The following is a 23512-nucleotide window of genomic DNA, read 5'->3' as shown; positions in this document are numbered from 1 at the left end:
AAAAAAAAAAAAAGGAGGACTTACGCAGGAGAAGAGGCATTAATAGGGGGGAAAAGCATTTCCCTGAATATTTGACTGTTTGGGCTCACTGGCAGGAGGGAGGACTTAACCCCCTGCAGCCATCCCTGCTGACCTCTCATGTGTAACCTGAGATTCAGGTTAATTCTCAAGCTCTCTTCTGGGTTGCACGAGAGAAGACCCTCCCAGCCACCTGCTCAGCTGGGTTGCCATTGCTCTGTCCCAAGGTGATTCAGTTCCCTGCTCACACCCATGCAGTTCTGGAGGGCAGATCTTATGTTCCTGTTTGGCCACTCCAAATTGTTTGCTCTATTGCATACAGAGCAGAACAGAGAAGAACTCCCAGAAGACTTGTTTCTAAAGAGCAAGTTTTAATCAGCATCCGATCTTCCCTTCTGCAGGAGTAGTTAAGTGGTATCTTAAGAAATAATTGCATATGCTAAGAGAGTAGCTCAGAGTGGTTACTTCATTTCATCTGTTTGATTAAGAGGAATAAATATTGCACAATCAGACAGAGCTGGTAAGTTTGAACATTAACTGAGTCATGGTGGGGTTTTTTTTGCCCAGAAGATGAGGTTACTATCACTTTGACCTACCTCCATATAACACAGGTATTTACATTTCAAATTCAATAGAGGCTCTTGAACTGCCTCTGCAGAAAACTCCTCCTTTTCTGAAGCAGAGTTCACTCTGTTGCTTCACTCATTTGTCTCACTCATGACCACTTCTTGCTGTTAAAGATACGTGCCATGTCCCCAGCCCGCATACATGTGGTTGTTGCAGACAGCTTCTTGCAGTATCTCTGTGCAGCTGAGGATCCTTCTCTGACTGGTTCCCTGCTACATCCTTCCCCTTTCCTTTATTAAACAGTAGATTTAATTTCCAGAAGCCTTTTATATTAAGACTTTCTTTAAACTTGTCAGTTCACGTCGCATCTTTATTAGCACTCTCTAGACAGCCACCACAATTGAATAGCTCTTATTTCAGTTACTATTTCCTAAGCTGGAGTTCATTAAAAGGACACTTAAAAGCCACACCTGTGCTCAGCTCTGTAATTAGGAACAGCTTACAATGTTATATCTATGAGATGGAAAACAAAGCAAAACAAAAACAAGCAGAAGAACAACTCCAAAAACACAACAACAAAAATTTGCTGAGCCTTGGTTGATCTGTTTCTATCACAGAATAGCTCAGACCTTAAAGACCATTGAGCTTGAACATCTCTGTCATGGTCTAGGCTTCCACCCACCTGCTCAGGCTGCCCAGAGCCTCATCCAGCCTGGCCTTGAATTCCTCCAGAGATGAGTGCATCACAGCTTCATCAGACACCCTGTGACAGTGCCTCAGTATCTTGAGTAAGAAATTCCTGCCTCCTAATGCCTAACCTAAACCTACCCTCATTCAGCTTAAAAGCATTCTGGCTTGTTCTATCACTGCTAGGTTGCAGTAGAAATGCCAAAGCAGGGCTTGAACAGGTGGTTTTATACCTGGTGGAAAGGTGGGGCCAACCCAGGGGAGCTCAGGTGCAGGCAATGCTGCTGAGTGGAGCCAGGATCCACCCCTTCCCAGAGCTCATTTAAGGTTTAGAAGTGGAAGTGAAGGTGGTTTGCCAGTGATTCTTGCCTTCTGTAGCCCTTCTGAAGGTAAGCAGCAGCTTTTCTTTGTTTTTGTATCTGCTGCTGCTGCTGTGTTTGGGCTTGTTCTCATTTTCTGTAGCGGAGGGCTTTGATACCCTGCTGTTATTACTGTACTTTCCCTCACATTACAATGTTACACAAACCACATAAAAAGTTAGTCCCCCTCCTGTTTATAAGCTTCCTGATAGAAGCTGCTCTGGGGCATTTTCTTCCCTGAGATAAGCAAACCCAATTCCTTCAACTTTTCTTGATAAAAGGGGTGTTGCAGCTCTTTGCTCATCTTTGTGGCCTTCCTCTGGACCCGCTCTGTCATCTCTATGCTCTGTCTTGTGCTGAGGGCCCCAGGCACAGTGCTCCACACGAAGCCTCGTAAGGGTAGAGAGGGACAATTGCCTTCCTCTCTTGATGCAGCCCAGGATCCCCTCGGTTTTCTGTGTTGAAGCACACACTGTTGGCTCACACTGAGCTTCTAGTCCACCAGAACCCTCAAGTTGTTCTCTGCAGGGCTGATCTCAGTGAGTTCTTCTCCTGATTTTGTTCATATCTAGCGAGGCTCTGACCCTGGGATGCACAATATTAGACCCATAGATTTCTATGCATTCAGTCTCATTGTGTGGTCTCAGACTTGCTCTTGTCTTATGCTGGGAGGGATTTTGATCTACCAGCCCCCACCTGGAGGTTTAGGGACATGAGAGAGTTGCAAAGCCTGACCGCCAGCGAAGTCTGAGTTGAAGAACTCACTGAGCACCTCAGCCTTCCCTACATCTGTTGTTGCCTTTTCTTGCTTACGAGAGTGAGTACGCTTTGCTCGCCCTTTCTCTTCAGAGCGGTGTACCTGGAGAAATCCCATCCTGTTTTTTTGCTTTTTGGTTTTGGTTTTTAATCTTCTGCTGAGTTGAGTTTCATCTGAACTGCTGGGGGCTGGAGAACTCACTCTGTCAGAAAGGTGTCCTTAAAGAGCTCCTTTCATTCTCCTTTCAAACTCAGTGCTTGAGAATATACATCTATTTGTTTTTCTTCTGTACATGGAGTGCTGAACTCTGTTTTAAGTACTGATTTCATAATTAGCCTTCTCTGCCTGAGTTAACTGAAAGCTGTGAAGCATATCTAAAGTTGCAGAAACAGAATCTATCAGAAATAATGCTGCTTGGCTGGTGTTATTCCCTTGTGGTGCAGGGGGGGAAAGAACCAAGGAGAGTGACAGGTCTTTTTGTTTTCTGAGCACTTAATAATGATGGGGATTTTAATGCTGGAACTCATTTTTACTGGAGGATTCACCTTTGTTGTTTATTGTCTTTGGGATTCTATACGCTGTTCAGAAACAATTGCTCAGATGTAGGTAACTTACAGTGAACCTGTTTCAATCTGTGTCAAGTGTTGACAGAGAGGCATGGTGTTACTGATCCCTCTGTGGAAATAGATAGATAGATAGATAGATAGATAGATAGACAGACAGACAGACAGACAGACAGATAGATAGATGATAGCTGCTTCTAGCATGCTTTGCACTTTAGAGGGACACTGCATACTTTGCTCCTGTGAGGCAATAAATGCTGCCTGAGGAATGCAGCGATAGCTTCTCAGAGTAAAGAGTTCTGATAGAGTGTGATAGCACGATGTAGTTGTTAAACATGTGATCTGAGCACAGTGTTATTCTCATTGTCATGGGAGGAGGCCAGTCCAGCTCTAAGCAAATCCCATGGAAAGGGAGAACAAGTTTAGTCTTGTGATCCCTGAAAAATCTTAAAGGCAAATTCACCTTTCTCTAAATTACTGCAGTTTGTGACTATTTATGCAGGTGGGCCTTAACAGCATGAATCTTCTGTGGGGTAAATAGAATGAAGGCTTCTCTGAACAGAGAACATACATACTGTGGTATTATCATTTTGGGCCACCAAAAAGGGTATTATTTCCTAGATAACTGTTTTGTTTAGAAATGTAAGTAAGTAAGTAAGTGAAATACTCTGAATTGGAGGGGAAAACAAACTGCCATTGTGATTTTACATCTGGAAACCGGATTGGTTAGAAACCAGTTATTTTGTGAGAGTAGTAGCAAGTAAATTTAAGAGCGACAAACCAATTTTAAGAGCTGTCTCAAACCAAGCAAATTCTTTGTGTGGTTTTTCTAAGTAGAGTCTTGGAATTGGTGTCCTATCTCAGGGGAAATCATAGAGAAGAGGGTAAAGTGAGTCAAAGGATGACTTTAGGAATGTGCTTTTCTCTTTGATCATCCTACTGTAACTGACTATTTTTAAAAATAAAATTAAAAGGTGTCAGCCCAGTGATCTCCACAGCTGCCTTCCCCAGCAGTACCAACAGGTGAGCTCACTTTTCTTCCTTGGAGTTTGTTGGACCCATTCCCACACACTTTTGCTAGGCTTGTGAAGTTTGTGGGGTCTTATCTCTCAGGAAATGCGTTAAGAATGATAAGCAATTCTGCATGACTTTACCAAAGGCAGCATGTGTAGGTAGTCTGAAGAGCTTATGCTGTACTTAGAATCTATGAACCACTGAGAACAGCTAAGTCAAGTTTAAAGGACCCAGCAAGCTTTATTCTTACCATTATTTATTTATTCTTTATTTAAAAAGAAATCCCCATGTTTTGTCACAAAGCAGGTAGGATTGTGGGAAGGGATTTATCTTGTCTGCACAGTAACCCATGCTGATGTGGAAGGGAAATGAATGTGGACATACATAAGTAAGTACTGCAAGGGAGTATAAAAGCTGGAGAAGGTTTTAGAGTTTCCTCGTGTGCTGTGTGACTAGAGATCAGCATTCAATATCAGCAGCGATAGGAACAAATGGTCAGCTTTTTGGAGGTGCTCGTGGTCAAACACTGCTACCAAACTCATGTGAATTAAGGATAGAAGGATGTTGCTTTTATTTATGGCTTCTCATAAAAACAAGAAAGGGGTTTTTTTTCACTTCACAGAGGAACACACTTGTGTAGTCCAGGCCTCCAGCTAAAGGGATAGTTACAGGGAGTTCATACTGTTGTTTATAAGGCAAGATAGATACATTGTAAAGAAAGACTGTTACACTTGTTGGGAGCTCTCTTCTAAGTGTGCAGCCCAAAGAAAATACACTTAAAATCAGTGGAAGGGAGTTTTTTTGGCTGTTTTTAGGCTTTATAGCTGCAAACTGTACTTCTTGCTCAGCCATTCTGGCTATTAATGGCAGAAAACACACTCAGATTTTGATCAGCAAAATCACTGGGACTGCAGCAGTTAAAAATGTTCACTCTTCAGCTATAAGTTTAGTATTGATTCAAGACCACTCTTTACTTTCTCCTGTTAGAGCAATGCATTAAGAACTTCAGCCAAGTCATTCTGAGTCAGTAACTACTCTATCTTCTGTTGTTTGTTAATAGTGTTTGTGTGTGCTTCAGTGACATCCTGCTGCTTAAGAGAAAGCCTGGTTTACAAAAGCAAGATGTCTTCTCCTCCAATCCAGGTTAAAGCATGTATCATCCATCTGATATATCAGTTTGTCAGGAAAGCAAGTCCAAAAACTAAACCCTGTGTCAGAAAAAAGCCCTCCCTAGCAACACATCATAAACAAAAAGCTCAGCAAAAACAAAAAGCCCCACATAATCAAGGCTCAAAGTGTTTGTTAGAATAAAGAACATGGAAGACAGCTTTATTATTTTCTTTACTACTGACTTAAGTTCTTTGTGTTTTATTTTACAGAACATGCAATGCCAAATGGTCAACTGCAAAAGGGGTTGTTTTTCCTCCCCTTTCTCTTCCCTCAAAATAACAAAGCTCATGGCATCAGCCAGGGAGTAGTTCCAAACACAGAAATAGCAGACACATTTTTTTATTTTTTTTATTTTTAGTAAGTAAGGCTTTACTGCTTTTTGTTGTTTTAAGTTGGAGACAGACAGGTATCTACTTGTTCACAAAAGCTTTATCATACTAGCTGTTGATTTTAATGCAGATAGTCTTAGGCTCTGTGTTATGTGCAGGAGCTGGGATGCCTTTCTACCTGCAATAAAAACTGTCTTTACAAAAAGATGTTACAAGCTGGCAGTTCTTATAGAAGGACTTACTTATATCACCCACTTCCCACCCCACAAACTGTTACCAGGATTTTGGTGACATGCTTGAAAGGAGAATGGAGTTAGACCTAAAAGTTCCCCTATATAGTTTTACTTTGGCAAAAAGATAAAGACATCTTCAGAACAGGAGACTTAGTTTTTCCACTATTGCAAAGTTAAGTTTCTAAATTTCAAATTACCCAACACCAACTCAATTTAGTGCATTTTACAAGTGGTACACACTTAAACATTATACCTTTTCCACATAGAGAGATACTATTTTTATATAATTAAGCACAAAGCTAAGTTGGCATTGTTAGAGACTTATCAAAATAAGTCATAAGAATTTCCCTTGTTTAATTTTCCCATTTCACAATCAGAGTTGCTTTTAAGAGGGTTTTACCTGAGCTGTGAAACAAAGTTTTCTTCTTCTTCTTCCTTCCAGCCCAGGAATACCATGAGAAAGCAGCTATCACCACATAGGAGCCACTAAAGAACCCAGGAAAGAGAACTCTTTGGAGGGCCTCTCCCCCAACACACCACTCCCACTCAGGGGGGAGGCCTCCTAGGCTAGGAGGGCCCTTCCCCTACACCCCTCTACTCAGGGGGAGAAAATAGGCCCTCCAGGACAGAAAGGCCTCTTCCTCCACTCACAGTGGAAGCCCACCAAGCCAGGAGGGCCTCTCCCCCAGCTCAGGGGGAAGAGGCCCCCTCAGCCACCACACCAAATATCCAAAACTGACATGCCCACCCTCCCGCCAAAAAAAAAAATATATCTCTTTAGAGATAGTGCAAACCCCAGCAAATAGCCCCACATCAACAGCCAAAAACACAACCCAACAGTATGGGTTGTGTTTTTGGCTGTGAATCCCAAAGAAAGAAATCTACCCACCAAACAACTAACTCCAAACAAAAACAAGCTAACCAACCTGCAAGAGAGCTCACCTCCACAAAGGATTCTACTTCCAACAACTAACACAAACCTCCAATCCACACACACTCCATGCCTACCTGTTGCCTCTGATCTTTCAGCACATCTCAGATCCAGCACTGCAGCTCCCACCCAGAATCACAGCCTTACTCACAGGACATCAGCTCCAGCAGAAAAAGGACAGCCATAGGCCACTTATTGCTTCCAGCTTCTCACATCTCAGTTGACACCATTCCTTCAGGCCTGCAAGGAAAACACATTGTCACCCTCACAACCACATCAAGAGTAGAAACATAAAGCTCACCTTGCCCCAGAGGCACCAGTCACAACAGCAGAATTCTCACTCCAGTCCCATACCTGCAGGAAGACATCTCCTCCAAGGGGCCACCTAGATACCAGCTCTCTGGTGGATGGTTCACACCCATGGGTCCCCATCTCTCACCTCCTTCATCTGACCACTGGCAAAAATGCTCACATATTCCAGCTAGCCCTCACCCTGCAACAAGATCAGAATCACTGAGTCCAGCACCATTTCCCCTCAGTGCACTCACCTCAAATGTTCCTCAGAAACTTCTCTTCCAGTCACTTGGAGATGACAACTGGAACAAGTTGCTACATCACCTCCTAGGAATGGTGATGAGGCCATCCTTCTCACCCTCAATCAAGGCTGCAGTCACACCAGCTATGCTCCAGTCTTCAGGCACCTCTCCTATAGGAAACAAAGAAAAAGTGACAGCTACTTGGCAGTCACCTCTGCCAGCTCCCCAGCACACACACAGACATATACCTTTAAAGCTCAAGCATTTGCTGGCATCCATTTTGCCTAAAAACCCTTTGACCACCACTCTTGCAATCAAGAAGTTCTCTTTCAGGATCCAGGGTCCCCAAGGAGCAGGCTCAGCAGCAACCGCTGAAACAAAAAAGGCATTCAGCACATCCTATTACCAGGGCCTCCACCTTGTAAAGCAGAGGCCCACACATTCCCTAGTCTCCTTTTTCCAGTTGACAAACTTTTGTTAGCCTTTACCTCCCTCCAAAAGGTGACAGCGAAAAGTCCTTAGCCTTCCTCACCCCAACTCCACCTTCTCCCCTTTGAGTCCTTCTGCAAGTTTCTCATTCACCCCTGCAGGTGTCCTGCCATCCCTGAGCAGTTCCTTAACTATGTGCTGCTCCTGAGAACAGAGAAAGCAGCATTCCAGCATTAACAACTGCTTGCAGGACCCCTTCCTATACTCTAAGCCAAGGGATACCTCCAAGTAGGTCCTTTAAGATGAGGAAAGTTGGCTCCTTCAAAGTCCAGTATTTCAATCCCACTCACTGCTTTGCATCCTGAACACCAGTCTCATAGGACCACTATGAGACATAGTGATAACACTAGAGACATAGACTATGTCTCTAGTGTTCTAGGAAGAAGAAGAAGAAAACACTAGAGACTAGAGACATAGACATAATACTAGAGACATAACAACCCTTATGCAACAGGGAGAGCAAGCTCCAGCAGCACCCCACTTTTCAATGGCTCCATCACCTGTGTCAGATGATTTTTGCCTTTGACACACTGCAAGAACCTCCTGGAATGAGCACACCTAACAGCCTTGCTTTCCTAACAGGTAGCAGGGAGGTACAAGTCTACCATGAGAACTAATGCCCACAGCAGTGAGGCTACTTTCAGCTGTATGCAGAAGGCCTATCAACTTCCTCATCCTCGCCTGTAACCAACACCCCCCCCAGTGATGTTACCCACATTTACCTGCACCTCGAGCCTCACATGCTAACGCTCTGCTAGTTCTTCATTCGTCCCTAGGCAGAGCTCAGTACGTTCCCGTTCTCTCGCTGCAACGGCAGCTCCACCACCTGGACGGTCTAGGTTTCCTAAAAGAAATAGAGCCATCTTCGCAACAGCGTTCCAGCCGTGCAAGTTGCCCTCACCGGGTCTCCCAAACACTCACGGTTTCCACGAGCTCAAAGCTTCGGGCTGACGAGAGGCTCTAATGCAGTCGCAGGTCAGCCTGCAATAGAAGAAAACCTGTTCCAGCAACCTTCTGCGTTACTCCTTACTCCCAGCCGCCCCGAGGCTGGAAGAATACGGCCCCGTCCCGCTCGCTCCTACCGATGAGAACTTGAAGAACTGAAGCACCCGCTTAAAAATAAAGAAAAACACACAACAAAACCCTGGGGGGGGGGCGGGGGGCTGAAGGCTGAAAGCGCCCCGGGACCCCGCTACGACTCGGAGAACGGAGCGGCGGCCCGCTCCGAAAACGCGACGGCAGCCGGGCGACGACGCTACATCGGCGGCAAACTGCCGGCGGAGCCCGGTGACAGCCCTACGCCGGACCCGAGAGCCCTGCAGCCTCCCACCACAGCCGAAGAGACCCTAAAGGCACCCGAGCGCTCGCCCCCTCCACAGTCCCAATACTACCAGAATCGCTTGCCGGTCTGATCCTTACCGCGACGTGTCTCACAGCAGCCTGAAACAAAACCGGCATAACAAGAACATTAAAGAGAATCCCCACGGCAGCATTTCTAAAAGCATCCCCTCTTACTGCTTCTCCGCCCCAGCAGCGCTAGGACCGGTTAAAGGACGCAACCTGCTCCGTCTCCCGCACAGAACTGCAGGAACTGGCCCGTAGCTCCCTGCGGCCTCGGGAGGAGCTTAAGAGCCGCTCGGGCCGGAACCCGCCCCCGGCCGCCAACGAGGCGCAGCTGGGAGTCGTTGCCTTGTTAGCGCAGCCGGCCTCGTTAGGGCCGGCTCGGGGCTCTGACAGCTAAGCACGTGGTCTCTAAATCTGAATTAGGGAGTTAAACGACGCTTTAAATTACAGTTTGTTATGCACTTCTCCTTCTCACCTCATTGAGGTCTGTGCTGACCAACCCATACATCCCCATAGCCTACTTGTACGTTTTAGAATCATAAAATCATAGAATCATTAAGATTGGAAAAGGCCTCTAACATCATCTAGTCCATCGGCACATCACCATCGTGCCCACCAAACCACGTCCCTCAGTGCTACATCTACATGTTACCGAACACCCTCAGGGGCAGTGATGTCACTATCTCCCTTGGCCGCCTGTTCAAATGCATTATCCCTTTCTGAGAAGACTTTACTCCCTAATATCCAACCTGAACCTCACTGGAGCAACTTTAGGCTGTCACTTTCTCTCTCCTCTCTCCTCAGGAAATCAGGCCACCGTGCTTGCAGCAGCATCCGATAGCACTGACACAGAGGACTACAACTGTTGTCTACTTCAGGAGCGATGCCTCAGATGACGAATCCTGCAGCCACGTTTACAGTGCGGTTGTAGAGCCTGACCCTGATCTCCCGCAGTGCACTGCTGGTGCGTTGGACCTTCCTGATCTCCCCCAGGACCAGTTGCTAGAAGGGGATGCTGTTTATTTCTCCAAGACGGGTAGAGGGAGACGGTCAATAATTTTGAGATAAAGGAATAGAATGAAGTCCAGCCCCTGTCAAGGAGACTGGGTGCTATGGTGTTACTGGCATTAGCTGGAACAGAAAAAATAATAATAATATGGGAAAAGAATGGATTTGGATGTCTGCAAATCCCAGCACGGCCAGAACAGCCAGAAGAGGGCACTGGGATCTCAAAAGGCTCAGAGCGGCCCAGCCCCACAATCCTTCGGGGGATGGAAAAGTAATGGGGTATACTCCCTCCTGCCACCTCCTGTTTTGTTCCGAAATGGATGAACCAGTGGAGCAGCAGTTGTTCATCTTTCAGAACAACACGGTATTGGTTAACACTGGTTAACACTGGCAGCAGTTCCTACCAGCCTTTCAGTGAGCTGGTAAATTATGATATTAGTTCCAAACTATGTTCCAAACTAGTTCTCTGGCAAAGAGAATGCATCAGTGGCAGGAGCTGCCAACTCTATCGACTACCTCTGTGATTGTGCTGCAGGACTTTGCTTTTGCTAAGCACTAAGTTAATTAAAAACAATTATAACACATTTCTGATGTTAGAGTACACAGACTTCAGAATAAAGCCACATGGTTTTGTTTACTGAAACACCACCGTGATTATAAACAGTGTTTGTTTGTTTGCCTGCTTTCCAAAACTTATCAGATTTGGATGAAAAAGGGGAAAAAAAACATCACAAAATCACACAGATTACTTTCTGCTGGAGCTACAGTTCCTCCATTTCCTTCCTCTAGTCTCTATCCTTAGGTGAGTTAAAGGTCTCCCACACTGTATAGCAACACGTTCCCTGTAAGCACTGCTCAGCAATAACTAAAACAACAATAACTAAAGTATCCATATGCTATTACCAGCATTTTGATCAGAAATCCCAAATACTGCATCCTAGAGGCCTCCACAAATACAAATGACTCTATCCCAGACAAAACTGTGCCACCTGTGACAGCGGATAGGGTACAGTTCTGGCTGCTTGTGGTGTGATAGGAGGCAAAAAGCTGATGTAAGAAGGCAGCACTAGAAACAATCTGAAAGATCTGACTGTCTGTCTGAACTGTTTGTTGTATTAGCAGCATGTGAGAAAGAAAGGAGAATTTCTGGCTGTTAGGTATCACAGTACTTGTGCAGACATCTAGCTTCAGTGGGCACAAGACACAAAGATCTTGGTGCGGTTTCTCTGGCAAGGTGTCTATGGTATTCACCACCAGCTCTTAGTGAACATCACACAGATTTACCCTAATTTTAGCACCACTGCCAAACGTGGTGTGTATATGGCAGTGCTGCAGGCTCAGGTATGCCAGATAAGGCTATGTGGCCCTTCTCCATGGATGTAATTACACTGCACATGGCTGGGTGGGTCATACAGCACTGTGCTACCAGTGAGGAAAAATGCCACAATGTCCTTGTGCACTGACACCTGTCAATGGGGCTTCTTATTTGCAATTTTGGTTTCATTGGGAAGTACGTTTGGAGTAAGGGAACTATTCTGGCAGGTTTCTTTCAGTGATTTTTATCTGACATGGATCATTGGCTGTGAGTGTGTGACTTGGTCTGCCTCTCCCTAGAGCTGACTTCCAGCAGTGCTGCTCTGCTGCCAGGTGGTAAATTAATGAGAACAGAATGGTTAAGCTCTGACTGATACGGTCTCTTCATGCCACTTTGGTTTTGAGCTTTTCCTTTGCAACTAAAAATTGGAAAGAATGGAAAGAAGTGAGAGAAGAAGCTCATAACAAAAGGAATTTGTCTTCTTTGTTCCTTTCTTATTTATTTATTCATTTCTTTATTAACTAAACATTTGCTTCATCTGCCACAGCCATAAGCAGTTTATCAGATTATTACCTACATGCGGGTAGGGTGGGCACTGAATTAAATGTAGACTGAACATCCAGGGCACCAGTGGCTGAAAGATTCCCATACATATCAGTGTAAATTGCAATGAAACAAACAAACAAAAAAAAAAACAACTGGCTGAAGCAAGCAATTTAAAAATCATTTTAAATTCGTATACCATGGTTATAAAATGATCCAGAAACTGTCTTTCTTTGTATGCTTGCTTTATCTCATCTGAGTTTGCTCTTTACTCCCGATTACTCCTTATTATTAATCAACCAAGCTTTATTTTGGTTCCTTGTAGAAACACCTCAGAAATACCTCCTTGACCCTTGTATAGCCTCACCTTCCAGCAGTACAGTGTGGGTGGGTCAATTATGGTATGAGCCATAATGGCATAAGGATGAATCTAGTTAAGGCATTGAGGCTAAGGCTTGGGGAAACTTGATGCAGACTTAGAAAAACACTTTATGATGTAAAACAAGGGTGCTGACACTCCTTTTCTTCACCCCCACTTAATCTGCAGGTGCTGTCAAGCACGCTTGGATGAAATAAGCAATCATAGTTCTTCTTTAAAAGCTGTAGTCTGAGGTTTCGGTGTACTTTGCACCGAAAGGTACAAAGAAAAGGTCGTGGAAGTTCAGCATGCTTTTCAGCAAAAGCTACGTAGAATTTCTGATGTTGGATCCTCTCAGCCAGTGTCTGGATGACCTGAGTTCATTAAGAAACCTTTAACCAAGTCATTTGAACTGACAAATCAAATATCCTTCTTGCCAAATCCTTGTGAAATATCAGAGAGGCTGTACAATATGCCTGGTTAGCTTCTTGTTTACATCTTGTTTTGTTGGATCATTTGTGCTATTGAAAACTAACAGAAGACTATGTACTGTACCACTGTGGGGCACGGTGTACCTTTTGCCTTACCACTAACTACAGGGAGACTCATCTGAAATTCACATGGTAGCAGTATATAACCAGATTCTGTCATTATTGATATTGACACTTTTCTGTTGAAAGGTCATGTTTATCACACCTCTCGAGTATGGAAAATGAATCATAGTAGGTGGACTGGTCCATGATAACTTCTCATAAGGTAGGCACTGTCTGCAAAACATGTACGCTTGCCAACTTACTGTCCCAATTCTGGAGTTTTGCTGCCACCCTTGGGGAAGGGCCTCATCTCATTTAATGCTGACTATGGGAAAGAGATAAGTTTTATTCACAGATGATCAGCAAGAGGACCAACACAGTGGTTTACTGCTGAGGTCACCATACAGATCACGCAACAGGAGATAAGGCCTGAACTTCTTTGCCCTTTCAGAGACCAAGCGAGGATGTAGCAATCTGGTATATGTTCTAAATGACTGAAGAACAGAGCCATGTCACTGGCTTGGCCCTGAGTCATCTGAGTTGTGTTTTGGGTCCTGGGAGTTCAGACACAAATATTTAACCATACCTTTCGTGCTGGCTGCTCAAATGGCATTTCTGAAGTCACCTGAAAAATAATGGCAAGCTCTGTGTATTATCTTGAGTACTGCCTGCATAGCATGTTACAAGTAGGCATGTTCTGTATAATTGTTGAATCATAGAATGTATCGCTGATCTTAATACTCTGTTATGACAAAGCCTTTGTCTCTGAGGCAGGAGCTGGCACTGTGAACTTCTGCATGCAGGGGCAGAAAATCCTACTGAATATGAATAAGATTTTAGCAGAGAGAAGTACTTAACAGCAGAATATGATATGATTGCTTTCACAGACTAATCTGCTAAATGAGAACGTTTCAATGAAGTGATACATGTTATGTATGGACACAGGAGTCTGAGGGTGGGTGCACAACATCATGACAACAGTCCAGTTAGATCAGGATCCTGTCTAACACTGGCTGAAAAATGATGGTTCGATAGCATAGCACTAATGCACAGCATGGAGGAGCAGTAGACTTGCTCTCCATCGTCCAGAGTTTCCTGGAGAAACCCTTGGGCCTCCTACTTAGTATATGGGTCCCATAATATCTGGCCTGCAGTGAAGAAAAATATAATGAGCAAAAAGTTTGTCATAGTTTCCTCTTTCCTGAGCTTGATCTGCCAGAAAGCAAAGAATGTCTTTCAGAGCAGACGGCAGACTTGCACGTTATCCAGCAGTGCAGTCTCTTGCTTTAGTGTGTTCCTGCATAGGGGCTGCCCCAAAAGTAGTCAGAGCAGAAGCTGCTGCAGCACACTCCTGACGCACATCTCTTTCCTCACTAAAGCACATCAAACACACAGTTGTGTCTCAGTGTTTGAATCTCTGAAACTGAACTTTTTTTCAAGTTTGTTGTGGTATGTATGGAATTGTTAACCTGTGAAAAAATGATCTTCATTCCTTTGAAATCCATCACATTTCTCACGCCATGCTTGTAGGGATATATTCTGAAGCTGTTTCCTTAGTCGGACAGGATTTTGACGGCTGGATCCTGAAGATTAATTGAAGAAAAACAATGAAAATTGAGGAGAAAGAATAGGAAGTGTAGCATTTCATGTAAGCTATTCCGTTATATTAACTAATAATTATTAAGAAAACCATTCATTCTGTCATTACCTGATCAGCATGCCATTAACTTTCATGGATCCAAACAACTTCAGATATTCAGGAATTTTCTTGAAACATCACACATTGAAGGAGAGCACAGGCTGCTACAGGGCTTGGTGCTTCATGCCTAACTTGTGAACTCCCCATGCAAATGCTATGGACAGTTTGGACTGCTACAAAAGATTAGGACAAACGGAGTTTATTTCTCAAGAATCTGCATGCTTGGCCTCAGAACAAAGTCATTATACCATTCAAGAAGTGGAGGTGAAATATCTAAAGAAAAAATTGCTTTTCACATCCACAGATCCCTCACTGCGCACACATGTTGGGAGTGGATGACAGGAGTAATCCCATGCATATGAACAACAGCAGCAAACAATCAGCAGCAAGGCTCTAGTATTCTGTGGCTTCCATGCATTGGCAAGCTCATTAACAGAGACTACCATATGATATTCGTTAAGCAAAGACTCCTAGACTGTAATGTGATAAAACAGACGGAGACAGGTAGCATCCACTTGGTCAACTAAACTTGAGCCAGATTAATAATAATTGCGGTCCTCAGCAGGACAGTGAGAGTATATAGCTGATTGTAATCATAGCTTGTGATTTTCTACAGCTAATATAAATAACCTCCAAGTTGGCAGGTCCCAGATCAGACTCTTCGACATTGACCATCTCTTCCTCTGCCATCTCATGCAGTTCCTGGGATGGCCCACAATCCTCTTTGCTGGTCTGTATCTCATGTCTTCTCATTGCTTGCATGGAGGAAATACATCGCGAAGAGGAAGGAGCCTCCGGTCCCACTCCAATCCCCATCATCGGAAGTTTTCCAGCTGAACCCACGGAACTTGATGGGAAGCTTTAAGGAGGTAAGACTGTCTCTTTCTTTCCTATTTTGTCTTCCTTCAGTAGAACAAAGCTCAGTCCTGACAGCCTCAGCTTAATTCACAGCTTCTGTGTAACTGTTTGCATATGATGTATCATGCTACCTATTGGAATTACCATACTGATGACGAGACCTGCACTGGCTTTATGTCTGTACTACAATTTGCAATCAATTTCCAGACAAGGAACTGATGCTTTTACCAAATCCACCACAACCCTTTTCTGCCCATCTCCTCACTGCTCTGGCAAGAGTGCCCAGCCCTGTTTTAGGGAGGACCTCGCAACATTTTGTTGCCTCTACTGCATGGCACATAGGTATAATCCCCTGGGAGGGGCTGTCATGAGTATAATGGATGAATCAAAGGAGTTTGAAGGTGAATGGTGCTGTCTGTTCCCTCCTCTGGATACTGTCATGCATTTGTCAAAAAAAAACCAACAACAAAACTTGTGTTGCAGTGCCTGGAAGAGAATAGGTGGAGTAAGCTTGGCTGTGGAGCCTGTTTCTGAGGTTACTGTAATGGGGTGGTGGTAGATGAAGGGAAAGAGCTAAGAAATTAATTGGTTACCAAAAAATTTGAGCAGGGATATTATTCTCCAGGTGAAGACCTGCAAACTTAACTTTCCATGACTGACATCCAGATGTGTCATTCCTTGTGTTCTTCCTTCCCGCAGATCAGCAAGAAGTACGGTCCTATCTTCCAATACATTTAGGCCCAAAAAGGCTGTGGTGCTGTATGGATATGATATTGTGAAAGAAGCCCCTAATTGATAATGGAGAAGCCTTCAGTGGAAGAGGATATCTGCTCTTTGAGAACGTCTTCAAAGGCAAAGTACAACTCCTGGTAACATTGCTATCAAAGATGATCATGTCATTGCTACAGAATCCTCTGTGAGGGCAGCGGAGAGTGACTGATCGACTTCAAGTAGTACATTCAACACAAAAAATTAGGAATAAAGTATTAAAAGCCCAACTCATTACTTGGCCCTAGCAGTAGGTTGACACCCTGGAGAACTGTTTCAGGTCCTAGGCTGGCTTTAGTGAGTTTCCTTTCTATTCTCAGCACCCTTCCCATACGGGACAAATTTTGTTCACAAAAGTGCCTCTCAGTTCTAACTGTTATTTTCCATTTCTGAAAATACTGGCAAAGTTCTACAAGCTCATTGAGCCTCAACTGTATATTCCAGAACACAACATGACAAGCAAATAGAGCCTGTTCAAGCAAGGCTCACACTCAAGATTAGCCTGGACTCATTCACCACGAACAGCCTCCCGCAGAGCATTTATCAAGTAAATGCTTGTCCCAGTCCGGTATTCTTGCAGTAATGATACCATGTGTGAAGGCGCATCCTGACCATTTGGGTATTTATCTTAGGCAGCTGCCTAGTGGCCAAGTTGACTTGAGTACCAGTGGTCCTTTTATTGACAGCCAGTGACATTAATCTATTCAGGAAATAAATATTCAGATGAATCAGTTTGTCATCCTCCAGCCACTGCAGGAAAGCTAGAGTTTGGGCATAAAGCAATTGTTGGTAGACACCTCTTCCAGAATGGGAGTGGGGGGCAGAAAATTTACTTCCTCGTGAAATCTCTGTTGTTCCTTCTTGTGACAGGCATTGGCAACCAGCATTGGGGAATGGAGGCAGCCGACGATTTGCCGCGCACCACACTGCGGTGATTTTGGAATGGGGAAGAAGGGCATTGAGGAACGAATCCAGGAGGAAGCTCATTTTCTGGTAGAGAGGATCAGGAACACACACGGTAGGACATTGATGTGTGTCTGCTGGGAAACCTTGCGTATATGCCATGAGAGCATAAGAAAATTCAGTCTGGATTCAGAGATCAAAATCCCTGCTACTAATCTGAGAAAATGTGCTCATCTGTTTTGCTCTTTTCATTTCACTGATTCTGCATTCTGTATGCCTTGCTGTAAGCCTCTGTCACTTTGTTATGCTACGTACTACGTTCTGTGTTTTACTGTGTACTGAAAGGCTTCACTGAAAAGTCAGAAGCATTTTTACTCTTATTCCTAAGAATACATATGTAGGACTACTAACCTTTTAGACTTACTTAGGCTGAGCATTACTATGCTTACCACTTTTGACAGAATATCTGACGAGGTTTTGCTGGTGAGGAGTCATGAGCAAGGCAGAGAAGGGCTGGCTCCAGTGCTGCATGCAAGAGGCTGATCCTTAATGTTACCATTTTCTCTTCGCTCTTTTTTCCTTTTGTATTTTATACCTTCCAGTCTTGATGGTATTCATCTTCCATACTTGAGATATACTATACTGCGCTCCCCAGGTTCAACCTTCCTGTCTTTCACGGATCTAATCTCTCTTTTTCTCAAACTTCCACAGTTATCTACTTAGAAGATTCTGTAGCTGTTCTGGTTAAAACTCTACTTTTGATCAGGGGTATCTGAAGTTTCATTGGGTATTGATGGGATTCTTCAGGCAGTCTCTAATAAACAGTCTGTCCTGCTGCAAGACATGTTTGTCAGATGAAGAAGAAACAAGTCACAGAAAGAACTGAACGAAACGGGGACTAAAACAATCCATTCAGGATAATCAATTAATTACAAGTAAAGAAGTACAGACTGGATAAGCCTCTCACTATCTTCTTAAAGGACTACAAAAATCTGGGTCCCAAGTGAACTCAAAAGTTCCTCAGAGGCATCAAGGAGGAGATGATGACTAAAGTACTGAAAGCAAGTTACCTTTTCTTTGTTGTCGTTGTTGCAGAGAAACCTTTCAACCCTGGCAAGTTCTTAGTCCACTCGGTTTCCAACATCATCTGCTCCATTGTATTTGGAGATCGGTTTGACTATGAGGACAAGAAATTTCTGAATTTAATTGAGATGCTGGAAGAAAATAACAAGTATCAGAACAGAATACAAACACAGGTTTGTGTGGTTTCGTCGCATTAACAAACGCATTAATAGATCAACTTATTAAAATTATATACACTCATGTTACTTATTATTGGTATGATTTTTCATTTTATGGACATCTCGTTGTATGTCCAAAGCAGAAGAGCATTTGTAAAGCAGTTCAATTGAAGTCTCTCCATCAGTATGGTGAAACCATGATTGAAAAGAGAGTTTAATCCTCCTTGTAGCAGAAGTGAGGGGGCAAATCTATTGCAAGCACATCAACCAAAATAAACATTTCCCTCCATTTATCATTACAGCTCTACAATTTCTTCCCCACCATCATGGATTCTCTACCAGGGCCCCATAAAACAATAATTAAAAACACTGAAAATGTTGATGCCTTCATTTCTGAAATCGTAAGAACACACCAGGAATCTTTTGATCCCAGCTGTCCTCGAGATTTTATTGATGCTTTTATCAACAAAATGCAACAGGTAACATAAGAGCAGAGAGAGCTCCTTGGATGTTATGAAAACCACTGTCTGAATCCTTGCATCATCTCCCAGTTGTAGCAGCACCCTGGGCTTTTGCACACACAGAGGGAAATCTGTTTTTCTTAACACCTTCATTCTCTCCTCTCCGTTTTCCTCTGAAAGACTTATAAGCACAGCACTAATCTGTGGATACACACTAACCAAATGTTAAGAAAAGCTGTTGACCAACCCACTGATGTAATTCAATACTCTTGATATATCTTCCAAATGCTCACTATTAAGAACTGATTATGTTACTGTTATCCTGATCTCTGAGAGGGTAGCGTTAAACACACACGACATATAAGCACAAGACCTCCTATGTAGGAAAGTTTCTCATCGATTTCACTCAAAAATTCTGCAATTTTTCCTCCAGGAGAAAGGAACTCGCATTTCCATGTCGGAGTCCCTTGACCAGAAACCACCATAGATCTGTTCCTTGCGGGAACAGGAACAAGCCAGCAGCACACTGATGTATTGCATTTCTGATTCTCCTGAAACACCCAGAGGTTGAAGGTAAGAGGAAAGGGAATATTTCCTTGAAGCCATAGCTTAAAATACATCTTCTAAGTGGACAGTTTGTGTCACTACCACTGGTAGCAACAGTCCCTAGTAGCAGCAATGTCCATCAGTCTTAGCTTTACTTCCAGGAGAGAGACATCAGTACCAAGTATAGTCATAAATTCTTTGGGTCGGGGGTGCAAAGCAAGATTTGCTGCAACTGTGAGGAAAGGTTTGGGGAAACATCCATTCAATTCACTTATTCCCTAACAGAGAAAATTCACAAGGAGATTGACCGTGTGGTTGGCCGAGACCGAAGCCCCTGCATGGCAGACAGGAGCCAGTTGCCATACACGGATGCTGTCGTCCACGAAATCCAGAGATTCATTGATTTCCTTCCTCTTAATGTTCCACATGCTGTGACCAAGGACACCATGCTCAGAGACTATTTCATTCCCAAGGTCTGTTGCTGGGAACACCCAGAATCTCTTGCTGTGCTGTGCTATAATATTTATGCTTTGCTCCAGTTTGAAACACACTGGGATGCTTTTAAGAATTGAAATAATTTTATTTGGGAGAGGATCTGGTCCTTTTGAGGTGCCACTATGAATTGGGTTGGATGATGTTGTATCCTTCCTTTTAAGAACCAGCCATTTCCTACCTCTTGTCTGAAATACAAATAAATGTTAGTGAATGAGCTGCATCTACGTGGAAACGTAGCAAGCTGGCTCATAGATATGAATGGGAGCCATGAAAAAAAAACATACCTGTTTCTCTAAGCGTTCTAAATGACCCCCAAGACTGCACTGCTCACCAATTTTGCAGTTCTACCAGATTTTCTCATGCCATTTCAATATGGCTAATTCTAAATTACAGTGGAAGATAATGGGACCACACAACAGTTAAATCAAAGGGGCTGCTCATGTACTCAGCTCTGGGAACTGCTCAGTGGGGCTTTACTTTGGCATATCACCACTTCAAGTTCTTTCTCTATACACTAATCCAGGACACCTTGGTATTCCCTTTGCTGTCTCCCATCCTGCAAGACTGCAAGGAATTCCCAAATCCAGAAAAATTTGACCCAGGACATTTCCTAAATGCAAATGGTACCTTCAGAAAGAGCGACTACTTCATGCCATTCTCTACAGGTACAGTCATCTTTCTGTGTCAGGTCCTAGATTATCCTCTCCTAGAAGCTCTTCTGAGATTTCAGTGGCTCTGCCACCACGGTCTGAACAGTGATATCTGGAGACCTGCTGGTCAATTCTGGGCAGCTCTATCCCATGTACTACAGTTTCAGTTTACCTCCTCTTCTTAACAAGTACCAGAGCTACTCCAATGCATCCTCCAACAAAAGATTAATGAAGTGGGACTTGTAGCCATGTCAGTTCTCTCTCCAAACTAGCCATAAACCAACAATAAAACAGGAAAAACTGAAGCCTTCAAATTGCATTGGCCCACGCAGTACTCTAACACTATTATGAACGCAGAGACCTCAGTTCAATTCAGTTCACTTCCCCAGAAGGAAGCAGTGCTGCCCACCCATTCTGAGAAGCCAGAGCTTCCAGGGCAGAGGGGTTAAAACAAGTTGCCAGCAAAAGTACTCCACCATCACCTCCTTTTCTTCTTCTTTCCTTGCAGGAAAACGCATCTGTGCAGGAGAAGGTCTGGCCCGGATGGAGATATTCCTGTTTTTAACATCCATCCTGCAGAACTTCACTCTGAAGCCTGTTGTAGATCGCAAGGACATTGACACTACTCCAGTAATGACCTCTCTGGCAAATATGCCCCGACTTTATGAGGTGTCATTTATTCCACGTTAGCCAAGTGAAGGCAGCTCCCACTTCCCAAATTAGAATGACAGTCTTCTTGAATGACTGTCATTGCCCAGCGTGACGAGACTGAAACACACAGATTATTTGCTAGATTCTTTATGGACAGAAAACTTCTGCTTTTCTCTGTGAACACAGAAGGACTTGCTGTAGTGGAAAGTCACTTTCCACAAAGCTTAGACTGTCACACACTCTCTAAAACAGGTTCATATCTCAACTGTTTCTTTGCACTCATTTATAAAGAAATGCATTGCAGCTTTAAGACACGATCTAGAAAACCTCCAGTCTCACTAACAACATGGGAGATGGCTGGACTGAATTTACTGGACCTATCAGAATTAAAATTGCAATTACAGCGCTGCTCATTGATAAAAAAAGAGAGTGAAATAATTGTGGGATCTCTGTGATGCCTTCTGGAAGACAAAGGGCTGCTTGAATCTTCACGTTACTTCTATGAAATACGTGAAAATTGCTATAAAAATTTTACAAACTTCAGGTAAACAGTTTCTATGAGCTGCCAAAGACAGATGTATGGATATAGGACTGGAATTTCCCAGATTGATCATGTTCCCTGCAGCATATAGCTTACTGTGACTGCAGTGACAACAGAGCTGAATCCATGCTATGTGAAATAATACAGCACTTGAAATGTCACCACAGTGGAATAAACTAGGTAAGCAGCAAAGTGTTCATTCCTTTCACTGTGTTAATAGTCTTGATACACCATTAGTTATTTGTTTGGTGATACAAGCAAAAAATATTACAGGTTGGCAGAAATACAAATCAAAAGAAAAATAGAAGTAGTAAGAAGAACAGAACCATCAGGTTTCAGGCCCACTAAAGACGTCCCGAATGAGGAACTCAATGAAACAATCCAGGAGAAAAAACAAAGAAACAAACAAAGCCACTTGAGCTGTTCCCCTCTAGCAGGGCAGCAGCACTTGCCTGAGACACCATTACAAATTAATACGACATAAATCGGTACATGGCAGCTGTATTCCAGCATGACTGAGACACTACAAAGTCGGGCACCTGAGCATAACAAATACAGAGACAGAAGCAAAAGACAAAACTGTAGGCTCTGTCACTATCAAAAGAGGCTTTAAGGAAAGCAAAGGCACTACAAAATCACTGCTGTAGACACTTTACAGCACCTCAGGAGATCCAAGGCAAGGCAAAAGCAAAGGAAAGTCTGTGATCTGAAGGAAACACAGTTTAAGTCCTTGCAGAAAAAGATAGGAACAACTCACTTGCCTTAAAACCACCGTTTCTATCCAAGAAATGCTCTTGCATGAATTGATCTGGATCTGGATTTGTTTCACTGCAGGGAATACAGCAGCATCCTAAGTAGTAAACATTGAGAATGGGTATCCAAGTAGCTGAAGACAAAGTTGTCAAAGCCTAGCCATGAAATCTGCATTTGACTTATCTAATTTCTTCAAATGTAACCTGTTCATTGAGGGAACCTCTGTTCCCTACTGCTATATGGCCTTCACTCCTCCATCACAGGGCATACTCAGCTTCCTGAGATTAATCATAGAATGGCCAGGGTTGAAAAGAATCATAATAATCTTCTCGTTTCAACCTCCTTCCTATGGGTTGGGTCACTAACAACTAGACCAGGCTGCCCAGAGCCAGAAATCTTAACAACAAGAAAGACATCTTAATAACAAACATAAAGACTTCTAGCACAGCTCAGGCCCTGCATTACAGGGTGAAGGCTTACACCTTATTCTGTGAATGACCTGTCAAATGACTTTGTATATGACAGCTTTCTTAAATTCCCTATTGTGACAACTCACAGCTCAGTTTATTATAACCTTAATTAAGGCTCTGTGTATTAAGACAAACATCACTGACTGTCAGCAGATGGCTTTCACTAGATTTTGTATCCATTGCTTTGCTTCCTGGACATGGCACCAGCATCTTGTCCTCCCACGTTAATTAAATACATACATACATCTTGTATTCACTTTCAAGAAAAACTGCATGTACTGCTTTGAGTCACGTGAAGTAGTTTCCATCAGAAGGCTTCTCAAGCTCTGTTCTTTTGGGACCCTAATTAAACCCACTGATTTGATGCAAATTCTGGAATAGTTCCTTCTGTGCCCCTTCCAGCAGTCAAACTTCAAGGCCCAAACACATTCACTCACAGAAATTACACAACTGATATTACAGAGGAGATACAGTCCAAGCTGAACATCTTTGGTTGTAGCATAGGGGAAATTCAGAGGCACAAATGAGTACAATCGCTGAACCTCCTGTCTGACAGAGTCTGTGTCATGTACTTGGTTTCAATCAGCTGAACACAGCCTTTATGAGATATTACACGGTCAGTCGGTGAACTGGTCCATGATAACTTCTCATAAGGTAGGCACTGTCTGCAAAACATGTACACTTGCCAAATTACTATCCCAATTCTGGAGTTTTTTGCCTGC

At 43.4% G+C, this 23512-nt stretch overlaps 1 protein-coding gene and 1 long non-coding RNA gene across 3 annotated transcripts; one reads left to right on the top strand and one right to left on the bottom strand.

Moving 5' to 3' along the window:
- Positions 1-5588: 5588 nt before the first annotated feature.
- Positions 5589-14848, bottom strand: LOC107315861. 2 transcript variants are annotated; one of them, XR_004307674.1, is made up of 10 exons: positions 14463-14848; positions 14224-14337; positions 9045-9093; positions 8575-8634; positions 8376-8497; positions 7413-7535; positions 6983-7334; positions 6706-6868; positions 6098-6183; positions 5589-5642 (listed from the first exon to the last, which is right to left on the bottom strand). It is a non-coding gene; the product is annotated as an uncharacterized LOC107315861 (long non-coding RNA). The 2 variants fall into 2 exon arrangements; XR_004307675.1 differs by lacking the exons at positions 14224-14337; positions 14463-14848 and having other exon boundaries at positions 9073-9277.
- A 312-nt stretch (positions 14849-15160) lies between these two features.
- On the top strand, positions 15161-23160 carry LOC107315860 (cytochrome P450 2H1-like). Its single transcript, XM_032445471.1, is given in 11 exon segments — positions 15161-15322; positions 16011-16042; positions 16044-16095; positions 16950-17097; positions 18078-18238; positions 18526-18705; positions 19193-19219; positions 19221-19257; positions 19516-19703; positions 20249-20390; positions 20884-23160. Coding segments are annotated over 11 exon segments (1311 nt in total). The 3' UTR covers positions 21066-23160.
- The last annotated feature ends 352 nt before the right edge of the window (positions 23161-23512 follow it).

Source organism: Coturnix japonica, chromosome 6 (genome assembly GCF_001577835.2).
Source record: "Coturnix japonica isolate 7356 chromosome 6, Coturnix japonica 2.1, whole genome shotgun sequence".
In the NCBI taxonomy this organism is placed as follows: domain Eukaryota; kingdom Metazoa; phylum Chordata; class Aves; order Galliformes; family Phasianidae; genus Coturnix; species Coturnix japonica.
The sequence above is the reverse complement of the archived record's forward strand: the minus strand, read 5'-3'. Positions and strand labels throughout refer to the sequence as shown.